This window comes from Meles meles, chromosome 7 (assembly GCF_922984935.1).
Source record: "Meles meles chromosome 7, mMelMel3.1 paternal haplotype, whole genome shotgun sequence".
Taxonomy (NCBI): Eukaryota; Metazoa; Chordata; class Mammalia; order Carnivora; family Mustelidae; genus Meles; species Meles meles.
In genome coordinates, this window is record NC_060072.1 from 116,612,812 (window position 1) to 116,630,295 (window position 17,484).

The 17,484-nt window shown below is 48.0% G+C and overlaps 1 protein-coding gene across 19 annotated transcripts in view; it reads left to right on the top strand.

Moving 5' to 3' along the window:
- Positions 1 to 10,244: 10,244 nt before the first annotated feature.
- PARD3 (par-3 family cell polarity regulator) overlaps positions 10,245 to 17,484 on the top strand; it is a 666,688-nt gene continuing 659,448 nt past the window's right edge. For all 19 annotated transcript variants that reach the window (XM_046011672.1, XM_046011682.1, XM_046011678.1 and 16 more), the window contains exon 1: positions 10,245 to 10,491. In XM_046011672.1, the coding sequence (XP_045867628.1) occupies positions 10,372 to 10,491 (120 nt within the window). In that variant the 5' untranslated portion in view covers positions 10,245 to 10,371. The remainder of the gene's footprint in view (positions 10,492 to 17,484) is intronic.

The following is a 17,484-nucleotide window of genomic DNA, read 5'->3' on the forward strand; positions in this document are numbered from 1 at the left end:
AGCCAGAGGCCATGACCATGAGGGAGCCTGGGAGGGCCCCAGAATGAATCAGAGGCCCTCGCAGCGGATGGTGGTGTAGTCTTGGGGAGAGAGACACTTTCCATTAGGGCTGGGGGTGTTCTTCTAAGTCCTAGCTGTGGTGGGCGGGAGAGGGGCCCCAAATCACTTCTTGTGACCATTTGGCACGATGGTGGGGCTGGGAGGCACTCTTATCCGATCCCAGGGCTTGGCCCACCAGACACTTTCACTGGGCCACTCTTATACTTCAAACGCTTCTAAGATTCCTCACTCACTACTGAACAAATGTGAAATTTTAACATGAAAGTTATACCTTTAGTTGGTCCCCCAAAATGCCTTTTATCCTTTACCTCCAGCCAGTCACGTCCAAGAATCCTCCATTTCCACAAGGCCTGTCTGGTTAGCAGTGCTTCGCAAAAAGGCCCGAGACATCCTGCCTCTGCTCTTGCTCAGTGGGTCCTCCTGGCCTGAATGATCTCAGGATGAACCGCCCCAAGGGTGCAAGGAACAACACTTCACACTTAGCTGGGCTGAGCAGAGACCCAGAGCAGCAAAGGGAGATTGTGCACACATGCACACACATGTCCACACAGGCACGCACACACAGAGCACAGGCATGCGCACACAGCGCACACACAAGCACAGATGCACACACAGCACACACATGTACAGATGCATGCACCCGCAGTGCACATATATGCACAGATGTGCACACATGCAGTGCACATACATATACAGATGCACACAGATGCAAACGCATGCACAGATGCACGTGCACACAGTGCACACACATGCAGAGATGCATGAACATCGCACATACATGCACAGATGCACACAGCACACACATGCACAGATACACGCACACACAGTGCACATACACGCACAGATGCACACACGTTGAACACACACAGATACACGCACACAAAGTGCACATACACGCACAGATGCACACACGTTGAACACATGCACAGATGCACGCACATTGCACCTACATGCACAGATGCACACAGTGCACACACATGCATAGAGGCATGCACACACACATCAGAACAGCCTCTTGTGTGTCCAAGGCAAGGAAGGAGGTCCACACTTCGCACTTCCCACAGCCACCTCTTAGGTTGCAATTCAGGTTCTTTTTCTTTTTTTTTAAAGATTTTATTTATTTATTTGACAGACAGAAATCACAAGTAGGCAGAGAGGCAGACAGAGAGAGAGAGAGAGGAGGAAGCAGGCTCCCCGATGAGCAGAGAGCCCGATGCGGGGTTGATCCCAGGATCATGACCTGAGCTGAAGGCAGAGGCTTTAACCCACTGAGCCACCTAGGCACCCCCAGGGTTCATTTTCAGGCTTTTGAGATGCTTTACTCTGCATCAAATGATCTTTCGACATTAATTTTAACTTGACTTCAATAACATAAAACTGGGGGGGGGAGGGTGTATAAATTATTTTGAGTTAGTTCTCCAATACTTTGGGCCCCAGATCACTCTAAGGATGACTGTAAGTTCAGTCTCCGTTGCACAATTTCTTCAACACATGAATTAAGAACATTTTCTCTGCCAGTTTCTAGAGGCTAGAATGGTGAATGGGATACTAGAATACTGTGGAAGACCTAGGTCTAACTGCTCCCAGTTAACCAAATCTGTTAACTAGTAGTTCTCAAATTTTAGTGTGCATCAAAATGCAAAGGAGGGCTTTTAAAAATGCAGAAGGCTAGGTGCTATCCTGATAGAGTCTGAGTCAGTGGGTCTGGGGTGGGGTCTGAAAGTCTGCCTTTCTAGCCGTTTCCTGTGCAATGGTGATGCTACTGGTCCAGGGAACCACACTTTGAGAACCAATGCCAAAAACTAACACTCATTCTAAGAGCACAGTTTGAGATACTAGACTGTAAGCCTAGTAAGGGGAGGGATTTGTATTCTGTTCGCTCATGGCTCTATTCCTAGAGCCTAGAATAGCACTTGGCACATAGTAGACACTCAATGAACACCAGCTGAATGAAAAAAGCCTTGTATGCAAATATAATGGGAGCCCCGAAGTGGGAGAAGTGGCCTTCAAAGGGATTTTGATGACAGCTTCGAGGAGGTATGTTAGAGAATTAACAGGAATTTTTAATCAGACATGAGTGTTCCAATCAGAGGCCCCAGCATTTGGGTGGCAAGGAAGTGCACGAACAACACGGTTTAAATGTTGCCACTCGTCCTCTGTTCTTCAACGTCATGTCAGTTCTGACCACTGCAGCCCAAGGGGTTCCATTCCTTCCTCTTCCATTTTTCTTTCTTTCTTTTTTTCTTTTTTAAGATTTTTATTTATTTATTTGAGAGAGAGAGAGAGAGAGAAAGCACACAAGCAGTGGGAGCTGCAGGCAGAGGTAGGGGAGAAGCAGGCTCCCCGCTGAGCAGGGAGCCCGCTGATGGGCTCGATCCTGGGACCCTGGGATCATGACCTGAGCAGAAGGCAGACACTTAACCGACTGAGTCACCCGGGCACCCCTCTCTTTCATTTTTCTGACAACAAAGTCAGGGCTTTCTCAGCTTAACTGGTGACAAGGGTTAACCAGGACGCCGATTAAAAGTACAGATGCTGAGGTCCCACCCAACACCTACTGAATCAGAATCTCAAGGGGAAAGCCGTGGGACTCTGTATATTAATAAGCATCATATGTGATTCTCAGTATCAGGCTACAGGGCTTTAAGAGGATCCTTAGATTTCAAAGTATTTTAAAATACAATGCAAAGAATTTATTGAATAGATATATTAGTTTTCTATTGTTATGTGACAAATTGCCACAACCTTAGCAGGCTTAAATCAAATCTATTTATTATTTCACAGTTTCTGGGGTCAGGAGTCCAGGCATAACTTGGCTGGGTCCTCACAGACTGCTGTCACAGGGCAAAAGAGGGACAGGGAAAGCTATTGTTGTTACTCCATCTTAGGTGGTCAGGAAATGCAGCAATGACATTGGACAAAGGCCTGAGGGATGTGAGAGAGGAAGCCATGCAGATACTGGGATGAAGAGCATTCTAGGCTGAAGGAAGAGCAAGTGCAAAGGCCCTGAGGAGAGAGGCTACTCAGCCTATTTGAGTATCAGCAGTGAGATGGGGCCCCAGAGATGGAGTGAACAGGGAAAGCAGTAGAAAAAGTTTGGGGATGGAAGGTGGATCATGCAGACCTTTCTAAACTATTATAAGGACTTTGGTTTTGTTTTGAAAGAGGTGGTGCTGGAGGGCTCTGAGCAGGGAAATGACATAGTCTGACTCAAAAGATCACCCATTGGAGGGAAGGCTGGGCGAGGGCAAGGGAGTCTGTTGTTTCGTCAGGAAAAGGTGTTTGACTTCTGTGAGCTCTGGGTCCTGGGTGGGGGCCCACGGCATCATGCTCACCCAGGGAAACCTCCCCTGCTGAAACAAGCTTGCAGCCTTGGCTTAGACACTGAGCAGATGAAATTCCAAAGCACCAGAAAGAGCTTTTCAAATTGAATGCCTAGCTTAAGAGAGTAACTTGACAGAGGAGGGAAGGATGAGTCAGCCATTTAAAATCAGGCAGAGTAGATCAGCACTGAATGTGCACTGGTCCAGCATACCTGAATTATTGCATAAAATGCCAGGAGCTTCTGTGGGCTTCATGGCAAAGCAGCCTGAGCTCCACTCATGTCCTTCTGACACGAGCTGGTCTGGCTCTGGGGCAAGAGTACATGCCTCCTTCAGCTGGCAGGGAGTGAGGGGAAGGGAGAGATAAAAGGGTCTCACACTGGTAACCCAGATATCCCAGCCCTGGACACAGTCTGAGAAGGCCCTACATGGTTGGTTGACTCCAGTTAAAGCTTTTCCTTTACTCATCCTCATTGTTTCACGATTTGAGAATTTCAGCCATTTAAACTTGACGGGGTCAAGGAAAAGCATGTTGTTCCAATTATCAATCTCAATGCATTTGCTTTTCTTTCTCTCTGTACTGAATGAAACTGCTTAGCCACATTTGTTAAATAGTCTTTAAAAGCTTGTTCCTATCCCCTTTCCAGAAGACTTTCAGAGCTGAGATTTAACTAAGCATTGGCGTGAGGTTTTAGGTGAAGTCATTTCATCCCCTTTTCTTTAGCTGTCACACATTAAGTGTCCTCTGGGTGAGGAGAATTTTACTTCTTAAGGAATGTTTAAAATTATTCCCTTGATCTGCCGCCATTCCTGCCTCATTTTCTCTGAATTTTTAAGGTTAAAAACAAGCAAACAGGGGTGTCTGGGTGGCTCAGTGGGTTGAAGCCTCTGCTTTCCGCTCAGGTCATGATCTCAGGGTCCTGGGATGGAGCCCTGCATCGGGCTCTCTGCTCAGCAGGGAGCCTGCTTCTCTCTCTCTCTCTCTCTCTCTCTCTCTCTGCCTACTTGTGATCTGTGTCTGTCAAATAAATAAATAAAATCTTAAAAAAAAACCCCACAAGCAAACAAACAAACATAAAAGCTTACAGTACTTTGTGTTCCTGGTAGAACCGTGCCCACACTGGAGAGAAGACAGAATGGTTTCCTACCCAGCAGAGAATCCCAGTTCAGATTCTGAAACTCCATAGATAGTAGCAATCTTGTTACCTACACCTCTGACTTCTCTGGCGATTTACAAGGTCAGCATTCTAGGCCTTGCTAGAGAATTTGACCCTGAACTTTGCTTTAAGAAATTTAGCCGAAAAGAGTGGCATTTATAAAGCATCATGTGAAAATGCCTCTCCAGCCCCTGGATGCTTAGAATCCAATGTGCCTTGGGTCACATTGGACCTCCAGGAAATAAATGGCTACGACTCCTTTGCTTGGTCTTTCTACAAATCTGTCTTTACTGTAGTTGAGTTTAATATCACCATCTGGTCCAGCCTCTCCCCTGCTCTGTGCCCTGGTGGGTATGTCTTCATTGACTTCATCAACAAATTCCCTGGTTCTTTGACATTGGAGCCTGGGAAGGACAGAAGCAATTGATTAGGGAACCTGGGCTCTGAGTGGTGGGCTATGGCAGCTGTCAAAAAGAAGCAGGCCACCCAGGTCCTTCTAGGTCTCTGAGGTTTCTGCAGGTGACCCAGGCCTTTTCTGAGTCTCCGACACTGGGTGAGTGACACCGGGGACATCCAGAAGTGGTGAGCTCAGCCTGGATGCCAGCTTTTTCAACATGGGCTGTATCAACAGGGCAATGCTGACACACTTCCAGTTATTTCTGGGAAGTGGAACAGGAAAGCAAGAATGTGGGGACTAGAGCTGTGATGGATTGGTTGAGGGCCACCCTGCGATATTTTGAAGGTGAGGGCTTGGATATGTGCAGTCAGGGCATAAAAGTAAGTGCTACTCCATCCTGTAATCACAAGCTGGTGAGTCAGGTGTCCTTTGGAGCCGTTTGGATTATACTAGCCTCTAGGGTGAAGACGCAGCGCTGGATGTGAGGGGGGAAGGGGATGGCCTTGAGGAAGCCTGGCAGGGCCAACCAACCCTGTCCTGTACAATTTACTTTTGTTGTGAACGGAGTCACTCCCTGTACTTTTCGTGTCTGATGACTGCTTTCAGCAGGTTGGGGATCATTAAGGCTCCTCTCCTCTCTTATTCTTTTCCTTTCTTGCTTTTTTTTTTTTTTTTCCCTTTTCATTGGCCATTTCTCTCACCCATACAATTCATACGAGCTCCTGTTTCATTAGAAAAACCACGGTTACTAGACTTATGTTTAATGCTGCACACCAGGGAGGCTTGACTGAGCTCATGTGCGCTCTTATTTCCCCCAGTCTTTGCATTTTTTTTTCTTAAACACCGCTGTACTATTACATGATTCATATCTATGTCGAGAAGTCCTCTTTCCCCCACCCCAGAGCAATTCTGGAGAAGTTCTGTGAAGAGTATATTCTCTGCCCCCCAAAAGTTGGATCCATGTGTAAGTTCCTTGACGGTGCCCGTGGCTTCCAGCCATCAGTGATCCCGTCCTCCGCAGCTGTGCTGTCCAGTACGGTAGCCACCAGCCACATGCAGCCACTGAACCCTCAAGAGATTGGACACATGCTCGTTACTCAGTGTTTGATGAATGAATCATGCATGAGTGGATGAATATGGAGGGCTGGTTCAAACCGAGATGTACTCTAAGGATAAACTACACGTGAAGGTCATATGGAATTCATAGGAAAAGGTGTATGAAAACATCATTAGTATTTTTGAAAAGCTGATTACATGTGGAAATGATAATATTTAGGATCTACTAGGTTAAATAAGAGATACCATTAAACTCAATTTCTTCTGCAGCTACTTGAAGATTTGAAGTGACAAAGGGGGGTTCGCTTTATGCTTCTCTTGACCGCTTTCTTCTAGATGGCCTGCTTCCACCTTCTCCCTTTCCTCCCAGGAGTTCACATTTTCTCTGGAGGCCACCACCTATCACATTCTCCAGTGGCTACCTGTCCACGTCTGAAGCCCTTACTAGACTGAGCACCTCGTAAGAGAGGAACTTATAGGGGTGCTTGGGTGGCTCAGTGGGTTAAAGCCTCTGCCTTTGACTCAGGTCATGATCCCAGGGTCCTGTGATTGAGGTCTGCATTGGGCTCTCTGCTCAGCAGGGAGCCTGCCCCTCCCACCCCCGCCTGCCTCTCTACTTGTGATCTCTGTCAAATAAATAAATAAATCTTATTAAAAAATGAGAGGAACTTACACACGCAGCCTACAGTGCAGTGCTTGGTACAAAGAGGTGGACAAAAATTATTTGGTGAATACTGATCTGATTCTTCTATTAGGCTGTGCTTGTGCAAGTGTTAACACAATCTTAAATTTAATACTTATGGAGAGGCACTCAATATGTGGGTGAAATATCCCAGAGATAACTTCAATTTTTCAATGTATGACCGAATTTCAGAAACTCTTGTAAATGTCTTTTTAATTCCTAATTATTACCTTTCTAAAGAAGATGCCAGGTAATAGGATACTGTTTGTGCCCATGTGGTGTATGTATTTCACAGGGCACATGAGTGCTGCCAGATATGGTTGAGATTATAGTCCAGGTGGCCACACCTGCCCATTTTCATTTGCAGATAGGCACAAAACCCAGGTGGATCCCAATTAATTCTCAGAATTCTCTGAGGTTTTTAAAACCAATCAAATCAATCAACTGTAAAGGAGAAGTACAAATAGGATAAGGGCTACAATATTTTTCCACCTGATATATGCTGAATTTAAGAGAGTAAACACACCAGAAAATATTTATATAATATTCTACCCTTGACTTTGAGGATTTTGGTTCTCATTAGGACGGGGTTTGCTTTTTTGCCCACTTAGGCCAGAACCAATTAGGTAGCCTGGCTCTAATGGATCTTTATGGTTAGATGTTAGTGAAGCACATTGGTGAGAGTAGATTCACTATTTGTGAGGAAATTTTATGAATTTGACTCAAGATACCCAAGAGTCTGGTATCGAAAATTAACACAGTATTAGTTTTTCATCAATTATTAACATAAAGGGAATCACTATATCTAGAAAAACTAGGTTGATTTAAATAAAACTTTAAGTTACTTAAGTAGACTTAAAAACATTTTTCAAAAAAGATTTTATTTGTTTATTTGACACAGAGAGACACAGCGAGAGAGGGAACACAAGCAAGGGGAGTGGGAGAGGGAGAGGCAGGCTTTCTGCGAGCAGGGAGCCTGATACAAGATGGATCCCTGAACTCTGGGATCATGATCTGAGCCGAAGGCAGATGCCTAACGACTCAGCCATCCAGACACCCCACTTTATTTTATTTAATCCATATAATTAATGAGACAGAGATCATCAGTCCACTTTTCAGCTGATAAAACTGAGGCTAGAGAGAGACTGAGTGCCATGTCTAAGGCACTGGTAAATTGGTAGAGTCAGGATCTGAATCTAGAGACTTCTGGTGTCTGATGTGCTCTGCAACTTATTTTTCAATCAGAATTATTTTGAGAAAGCCCCACTCTAAACTAGTATACTCCTCCCTCCCCAATGCATTAGAACGGAAACAACATCTACAATTATGGGTAATTGTGTGGATCCAACTATTAGTACAAGAAGCAAGAAGACCTCAGCATGAGTTGTTATCATAGTTACAAACTATCACAAACTTAATTATTGGGTAGAAATGTGGAACGTTCCAGCCAAATAGGAGTATAATGAGCCTTTCCCATGATTGTGTGGAAGGAAACGGGGACTCTATTTCTGGGTCTGCCTCAAGCTTTCTCTGTGGCCTTGGGCAAGGGACTTCAACACTCAGTGGATAACCTGAGGTAAGATGGTGATGATGACACCCAGCACCTGCTTATTGCACTGGTTTGCTAGGACTGATGAGTACATTGGTCAAAGACTAGATGAGAGGAAGTATGTTTTTTTTTTTTTTTTGTTTTGTTTTTTAATGACAGATTGCAGGATACCTGGGGCAGTGTGGGGCAGGGGAAAGTGCTAGGGAGTCTGGAAAGCAGATGATCTGTTTCCTTATTTTTAAAATGGGAGGTGGGATGGGATGGAGGCGTGATCACCTGCTCTTTCTGCTGTAAATGCTGACGTTCCACGTGAGCTCAAGGCAGCTGCTAATTCACATATTCTAGGAATAACTGGAAAAAATGAATTTACTACCATTTAGGACAGACATGAACAAAAGACTCTTTTCTGACCTTTGTCATTCTGTAAACACAGTGACATACCGTTATAAGGAATCGTAGCTCATAACAAAGACAGAGAGGAGACCAGTTGCTTTTCTTGACACCACCCACTTTATTTATTTATTTATTTTTTAAAGATTTATTTATTTGACAGATAGAGATTACAAGTAGGCAGAGAGGCAGGCAGAGAGAGAGAGAGGAGGAAGCAGGCTCCCCGCTAAGCGGAGAGCCCGATGCGGGGCTCGATCCCAGGACCCTGGGATCATGACCTGAGCTGAAGGCAGAGGCTTTAACCCGCTGAGCCACCCAGGCGCCCCTGACACCACCCACTTTAAAAAAAAAAAGTCTCAGGTCCTGCATGCATGTAACTCATTACGGAGTTGCTTTCTCTTGCTGGGGTTTAAGTGCCTGAGTTAAGCGCCAGCTCATCTTGAGGATCCCCTTGTACAGCTTCCCCACAGGCATTCTGAATGTATTTTGTTCATGAATTCGCGTTAGATTTCTTGTGTTGCAGAATTTTAAGAAATAAAATTATGGGAATTGCAGATGTTTAAATCTACTTGTTGAAGTGGGTGGGTCATCACCCGGTCACAGGAAACTTCAAGGTAAATAGTACGGCTTCTAGAGAATGGCCGGGTCGGGTCAAAGCTTCATCAACCTCTCCCCAGAGCAGACGATTAATTTTTGCCTTTAACGCGTAACAACCTCCGCCCGGCCTTGCAGCCAAGCAAGCCAGCCAGTGCAAAAACCCTGCCAAGATGCGGGCCCGAAGTGGGGGGAGAGATGTCCGCGGCGCGAGGGCCCCCGCGGGAGGAGAAACCTCCGATGGAACGTCCCGGCCCAGCCCCATCCCTGTCCTTCTGGGGAAACGTGGGGAAGGTTGCTCTCCAGGAGTCTCTGTGCATTGAGTCCGCGGCGCCAAGAGTAAAGTGCTTTCTCTAGAAACGATTTCTCCCGAACCCCCTAGCCCGAGGAAGGGGATTAAAAGTGACAAAGAAAGGGGGTGGGCTCTGGAGAAACCTCGGGGATGGGGGGGGTGTGGAGCGGCGCCCCGGAGGAGGGGCTCAGCGCGACGAGCGCAGCCCCACAGCGAGTCGGAGCGCTTGAGGGGGGCGGGTGGGGGCCGCGGTGCCCAGCGCGGGGATCGGCGGGGCGGGGGGAGGGGCTCCCCGGCCTCCACCTCCGTAGCGGCGCCCGGGAAAGGGCTGGCCCAGGCGGAAGGCAGCCGGCAGGGGCGGGCCGTGCAGTCGGGGTCCCGCGGCCGCCCGCGCCCCGGGGAGGGAGTCGGCGGGGGCGTGGGGCCGCGGGCGTGCGCTCCGCCCAGCGCGGGGAGCGGGCCGCGCCTCCCCCTGCCGCATGTGCGCGGTGTTGTGTGCCGGGCCCTGCTCCTCCTCCTCCCCTCCCCTCGCCGCCGCCCCTCCCCCAGCGGCCCCGAGTGAGCGCGAGCGCCACACAGCCCCGGGCCGCCGCCGTCAAGCGCGCCGAGACGCCGAACAGGTGGCCGGAGGCTGCGGGCGCTGCAGCGGGGGAGAGGCGAGGCGAGCTCCGGGCCAGGCGAGGGCGGCCGGGCCGGGCCGGGCATGCTAGCCGAGCGGCCCCCCGGCGCCGCCGCTTGCCCGCGCCCCTAGCCCCCCGCGCGCCCGTGCAGCGGCCCCGCCGCTCCCAGCGTCCAGCCGCCCCTGCCCGGGGCCGCTCCGGCCGCGGTCAGCGAGGGGCGCGGGCCGGCCCGCGACGGCGGCGGCGGCGGCATGAAAGTGACCGTGTGCTTCGGGAGGACCCGGGTGGTCGTGCCGTGCGGAGACGGCCACATGAAAGTTTTCAGCCTCATCCAGCAAGCCGTGACCCGCTACCGGAAGGCCATCGCCAAGGTGAGGGGCCTGGGGCGCACGGGGCTCCGGGGGTGGGGGCGGGAGAAGGGGGGAGGAGGAGAGGGAGGAGGAAGAGGAGGAGGGGGAAGGCGCCGGGATCAATATGGCGCTTCCTGGAAAGGGGAGGAGGGAGACGGAGGGAGGCGGGGAAAGGGAAAGTGCGGCGGCCGGGCCCGGGCCTCGCGGGCGCCCCCCGCCCCGAGCTGCGGGCGGCAAAGTTCTCCGCGCGGGCCGGGCCGCTGGGGCTGGCGCGGGCGCAGCCCGGGGGGAGCGCGCCGGACCCCGCGGCTCTTCCCGGGCCGAGCGCAGGCCGCCTCTCCCTCGGGGCTCCGGCCACGGGGCGGGCGTCGGCCACAGGAGCCCCTTCGGAGCCTGTTAGGGGCCGAGCCCGAACCCAGCCCTCCGGAGCGCGGGCGAAGCCTGGCCGGACGCCTCTCCCCCGGCTGCAGGCGGTGGAAATCCAGTCTCAGGCCTTTCCCTGCTCCAAGGCCCCGGGGCAAAGGCTGGGGAAAGGGAACTTTTTTGGTTGGAGGAGAGTTTATTCCCCACACGGTGGAGAGCGGGGCGTTTGTGCTCCAACACTGCCTTCGTCCGGGCCGGGGAAGGAGCCGAAGCCACGAGCCCGTCCCTCCGGGTCGCCCGCGGGCAGGGCCGCCCCGGCGCGGTTCGGGGGCAGCTGGTGGGGGACAGTCGCCGGCAGCCCCGAGAGGGACGCCCGCTCCCATGGGCTCGCGGACATTGGTTGGGGACGGAATCTCGGTGCTTGGGAGGCTCCCGTGCAAGACTCCTTTAAAAGGCACAACCCTGAAATCAGTCACTGAATTAAAAGTTTTCCTGCCAAGGACCTCAGCGTATACCTATCTGGAACTAGTTCCATATGGTGCTGAAGCTGCGGAGCTGGGGCCAGATTTCGGAGTAGAGTAGATTTCCCTTTTTCTTCGTGGAGTGATAACATTGTCTCCACTTAACTGCATTCCTCTACAGTGTGTCAGAAGTGAAAAGGCATTTTGTTAAATTGTTTTATCCGCTGTCTGTTTGACAACAGCCCACGCCTCCGAAGTTTCTGTCAAGCACCTGAGGATATTTCCTTTGCTGTAGAGTAACGTTTGGTGGAAAGCATGTTCACTTAAGTAATTTATCATGTTTCTGGTGGTACAGTGGCCTAGCTCCTGTGGGCTGTGGGGCAGCAGACGAGAGGGACCGGTGGCTTTACCCACCTTGGTGTATACAGGTGCGTCCTCCAGTTCTCTCTGAAATTAAGGGAGAAAAACTTTCTACACTTGTTTAGTTTTTAGTATATATTGCATAGAATAGCGTAAATTTGGCCTTTTTAAGATCATTTGGGGAACGTTTAGGAACCTGACAGAAAGATGGAAGATGTTGACTATATTTAACAGCTCTAAAATGTTCCTTACAGTTGGTTTAACTGTGATTGAAAAATCAAATAAAATTAGTGGAAATTGGGCACCCATTTATCTTACAGTGCTGACAAGGGGAAACAGAACTCTCTAAAACCTACATTTAGCATTTTAAAAGATTGTTTATGAATGGCAGTTTATGATCTAAACATTCTAAATCAATAATCAGGTTGCAAATGCATTTTGGAGACCAAAATAAGTAGTGAAAGGGAAGAGAAATACAATAATACAACCTAGGCAGTCTGCCTGTGTTACTGAACAGAGAGGACATTTCGTTTCATTTTACATGGTTAAAATTAGTTCTCTTTCACTATGCACACCATGGACTTTGATTGAAAAGCCTGTTTGGGAGATAAAACTGTAGTCGTTGATTTGATGGAGTCATTTATTCCTTCTACAGAAATTCTTAAGCATTTATTGTATTAAAGGCATCATTCTCGGTGCTGGAAATCTCGGGAGTCCGCTGGCTGCTTTGTGGGAGTTGGGAGTGTCAAGATCTAGGACAGACGCTCCGTTGCTCTTAAGTGAAGGTGACCGTGTGGTAGACCATCATGCTGTGGTGCAGGGAGAAGGGAATGTCTGTGGTGTTGGTAGATGTAACTGAGGATTCTTAGTGATAGATCTGGACCTTGGTTTTAAATATTAGTGTAGTTGTTTCCCAGTGACCTGGGAAGATGGAAAAGGGAGTGCAATTTTCTTAAGAGTCTGGGGAGGCATGCCTAAGAGAAGGGGCATATGAGCTGAGTTTTTATTTTATTTGTATTTTTTTAAGATTTCATTTATTTATTTGAGAGAGAGAGAAAGAGAGAGAGCACAAGAGGGGGGAAGGTCAGAGGGAGAAGCAGACTCCCTGCTGAGCAGAGAGCCCAACGGACTCAGTCCCAGGACTCCAGGATCACGACCGGAGCCAAAGACATAGTCGATAGTCGCTTAACCAACTGAGCCACCCAGGCACCTCTTGAGCTGAGTTTTTAGAGGGTAAGTGTGAGATCACCAGGTGTAGATGGAAGGAAGGGTGATTCTCAGGGTGATGGTAGCATTGGAGTTGGATATAAATGAGAGGGAGGAGTCAGAGATGAGTCAGGGCGTTCTAAAATTATTTAAAGGCTCTTTCAGTGCAATTCACAGTTCAGTGGGTGAATTTTAAGATGGGCTTTGTACTACACAAAGTTTAATCATTGAATCACAAGACTGTTGAGCTCAGATGTTGTAAGAGACTGAGTGTCTTCATTGGTGTTTTTTCTTCTTAAATTCTTAGGTAATGGTTAAGATTAAACTTCAGTCTTTCTTCCCTTTTCTTCCACCTCATTTAAGGTGATTATGAAGGAAACACATATTAACACTTGCTTTAACTCTTATTCTCTCTTCCTTACCGCTTATTGTTTAATAGGACAAAGTAAGTTTTGTGTGAAGAATTGGGTGGCTGGCTAGCTGCAGAGTGGTGTTTAAGTTGCTAGGTGACCTGTGGCTTGACAAACTCCCATCTGGTGGGGAAAATGTGGAAAGATCATGTTTATGGCTTTGTATAAAAATCAGCTAAATTTTTCCCCCACCTCCACCTGCTCCCCCCAAAAGAAGAAAGGAAAAGGGAAGGAAAGATCCCAAGTCACTAAAGCTTTCTCTGCAATAAGCATTTTGTAGTGTGATGGGGCTATTTTATTTGGCATTGTATTTGAGCTTTTTTCAGGTTAAACAAATCAATGTTTTTGGACAGTGGAGTGGTGTGACAATACCAGAAATGTCCTCAATAAGCAGATATTTAAAGGCTTACACTTAGTCATGGCGTTTTTTTTTTTTTTTCTTTAGTGGAAAATTGTTTTTCTGCTTATATGATCACTGATGGGTGAAAATGTTTTGGCTGTTCCATCTCCATCCATCCATCCTCATCCAGACCCTGTTTAAGGAGGGTGTTCTGCTAGACATCGAGAATTCTGTTGGAGGAACTAGTCTCGAGTGCTTAAAATTGGAGGACTGTCTGCTGTTTGTGTCTGTTCCTTCTTCTCGTGCCTGCAGCCTGACTCATCCTTGAATCCTGATGGACACAGGGTGCAGAGCACCAACTGCAGTGACTTTTAAGTGTGGTGCCCTTGGTTTCTTGAGGTTTTCTTTGCGGGCCACTCCTTAATTTTGAGTGAATCAAGTCTGGCCCTGAGGCTTCCCTTTTTCTCTGCTGTATATCCTAAATCTGGGTAGGAGAAAGATAAAGTCTTAATGTTTGTTTAAAAAAAATGTTGCTATTTTGGAGGGCTGCTGTGTACAAAATGTTATGCTCTGTGGAGAAATATAAGATGAAATTGGTGCACTGGAGAAGAATATAATCTAGGAGACCAGATGAGTACATACAACAGTAATAGTAGGTGCGAGCACTGCTCGGCAACAGGGTGGTGCAGACAGTCATTGCTTCTGGAGTTCAGAGATGTGAGCGGTCATTAGGCATTGGGTTGGGAGGTGGATCCTCTTTCATCCCTAGAGTTGGTATTGGGCTTAGTGGGCCAGAAGGCTGGCCCTGCTAGAGGGCAGTGCTTCCTAACTGGCTAGTGGAGTGATCTCAGAAAGCACCTCCCTGCCTAAGATGTCCTGCTTCTGCAGGTCTGCAGTGGGGTCCAGGGATGAGCCTTTGGAGGCATCTCCTGTGAGTCTTCGAGCTGGGAGGGAAGGGATTGCATGAAGGGAATCAGTGTGAACACAGGTGATTCAGGCTTTCTGGGCTACTGTCGCTCCTGAGGAGCATTCATGCCAGGTGGTGGGTCAGGATCAGGAGGACTGTGGATGCTGGGGCATGACACTGGGACTTTATACGGTTGGATGGTAAGGGAGGGAGTCGGGTATTTGGGCAGGGCAGCAATATGGACTCCTGGTCCTCTGGGAGAACATCTGGAGCAGCTGTTTGTATGAGATCTGCCTTCTGTCCAAAGTGCTGCTGAATGCTGAAGAAGGAATAGAAGTAGGGTAAAGTGAGGGAGGGAAGTTGCTGGAACCTGTTAATTCCCTGCCTTCCCCCATAGCCTTCTTCTCTTAGGGGACAGTGGGAACTTTGGATTGGGTTTGAAGACCTAGGATTATTATTGGTAGGTATTACTGTTCTATATTACCATTTAACCTGGGGCAAACTAACCCTACAGAAACTCATTTTCCCTCTGTCTAAAGTGGGTTACTCCCTTGGCAGGGTTAATGTGAGTACTGAACAGATGATGAATGGGAGAGTCTTTAGTGCTAGAGCTGAATCACTGATGTTTTACTCGCCAGTTTTCCTTGCTGGGAAACTTTCCCAAGTATCCTATCATTCCTGTTTGGTTTTTCCTCTTTACTAAAGAAGGTAGTATGTCATTTAATTAAAGAATAGGTAAAAATGTTAATATTTGCCTAAGCAGCACTGCAGTCAGAGGAGCAAAGTGTGTGCTTGTGTGTGTGTGTGCATGTGTGTCCACATGCATGCATGTGTGTGTGTCAGGGAACGTAAATGCAGCCAATATTGGCTTTACTCTAGCTTAATCATTTGGGCCTCTGGCCTGTGGGCCACTGCTTTTGTCCCTGAAGCATGGAAACCTGCGTTGTTTAATAGTGGTTCGTTGTTATTGAAACAAACTTGAGTTTACCAACAGTAACTTTTGAAAATGTGCTTTTTCTTTTTTTTGGGGGGGGGACTGCTGATTACTAAAAACATGTAAATCATTTTTTTTAAAGATTTTATTTATTAATTTGTCAGAGAGAGAGAGAGCGAGCAAGTGCACAAGCAGGCAGTGTGGCAGGCAGAGGCAGATAGAGAAGCAGGCTGCCTGCCAAGCAAGGAGCCTGATGCAGCACTCGATCCCAGGACCCTGGGATGATGACCTGAGATGAAGACAGCGGCTTAACCCACTGAGCCACCCAGGTGTCCCTAAGTCATGGTTTTTTATGAAAAGTCTTAATAGTTGGTATGAGCTTTTCCTGTAAATACATATATAACTGCTTGTTGTTACACTCTTACAAGCTTATTGAAACTTGGGGAAATAGTTACATTGTGGCAGAGTTTGAATGACATTAGGGGCAAGTATAAAAATAGTGAAGTGAAATAAATGTTGTTTTATTAACATTTTCTGTCTTCCCTCTCAAAGTGTAAAAGAAATGCAACCTGTCTGAAAGGCTGATCTTTCTAAAACGCAAATCTCATTGTAGTCTTTTGTGTAAGTGCCTCTGTACCTGCTTCCCCCAGAGGCCAGGTCCTGCCACCACAGCACAGCCTGTCCCTTGTGGGACCCCTCCTGCCTCCAGCCACTCCCTCACCGGGCTCCCCCATCCCATATTCTACCCACGTGCACTTGCTCGCACGTTTCTGCCTGTGCCGTGGTGTTGTCTGTTCTGTATGCTGCCCCATGCCCACTGTCTGTATCTGCTCATCTGTTGAGCCTCATCTCAGACCAGCATCTTTGGGAGGCTGGCCCTGCATCTCAGGATGTTTGAGGCTCTCCAGTTTGTGCTTCTCCTGGGGCCTTAGCTCCTGGACTGACCTGGGTGAATGAGCGTTACTGTGCTGTACTTCAGTGCTTATCTGCAGAACACAACTGAGCTCCGTCTCCCTCCGGGGACATGCTTGAGGGCGGTAGTCCTGCCTCATTCTTACTTGTACAGCCAACATCTGCATCAAAGGAATCTTAACCGGTTGAGTAAATAAAAAGCTGAGAATAAACACATCGCATGCATGATTACACAGAAAGTATACTTTTACTTGGAAGACTGTATGACCAGCCCTTTAGGGTTTGGTGTGTCTGGCATATTGGTACAAACAGATTATAATTGACAGTAAGGTTTAGTGTGCTTTGGAGTCCCTGGAAGTTATTCTTTTTGTGTCAGCTCTTTTGAAGGAGTTCAGTCTGTTTTCAGACCAAGCAGAGGGATAGTCGTAGGGTTTGCATTGGGCCTGGTTCAAGGCAGGTGGCCAGAGCAGTGTGGGAATCTGGCCCGGAAACATACCTGTGTTGGGTCTGGCGCCTCTAATTCTGTCAGTTGAGATCCTTGGGTAAGTGCCAGCAGTAAATAGAAATGTTTAGGATCTGAGATTCACAGAGAGAGTCTGGCTGACGTGAGGTGCTTCTTGGCTCATGGCGACCCTGACTGAGTTGGTCACGGAGGCAGTGCTTAGTCTCACTTGTACCCCTAACCCATAGATAGATCCTCCTTCTGTCCTGGGAGGTTTGTACCTCCCTGTAGAATTGGAGGCAGCTTAGGATGTTGGACACATAATAGATATTTGGAGCCTTATGCATTTTTTTCGGGGATGGAAAGAAATGTGTAAAACTGGTCCAGGGAGGTATTTCCTCAGTCCATTTTCCACAGGGTAAAATAGTTGGTTCAGCCCACACAGTGTGGTTTCCTCCTACGTGGCCACTCATACACCATGTCTAGCTAGAACCAAGGTCGGTGGCAGTAGAGAGAGTTGGGGAATCAGTAAATTTATATAATTTTACCTATTTTTGGTATCTTTTCTGTTTTACATAGAAAAAAGAAAGCTTTATGAAAAGCAATGCAGAGCTGTGTGAACATGGTAGAAAGGTGATTTTTGTTTGTTTTTTAGTCATTTGTTTTATCTTTAAGGTTT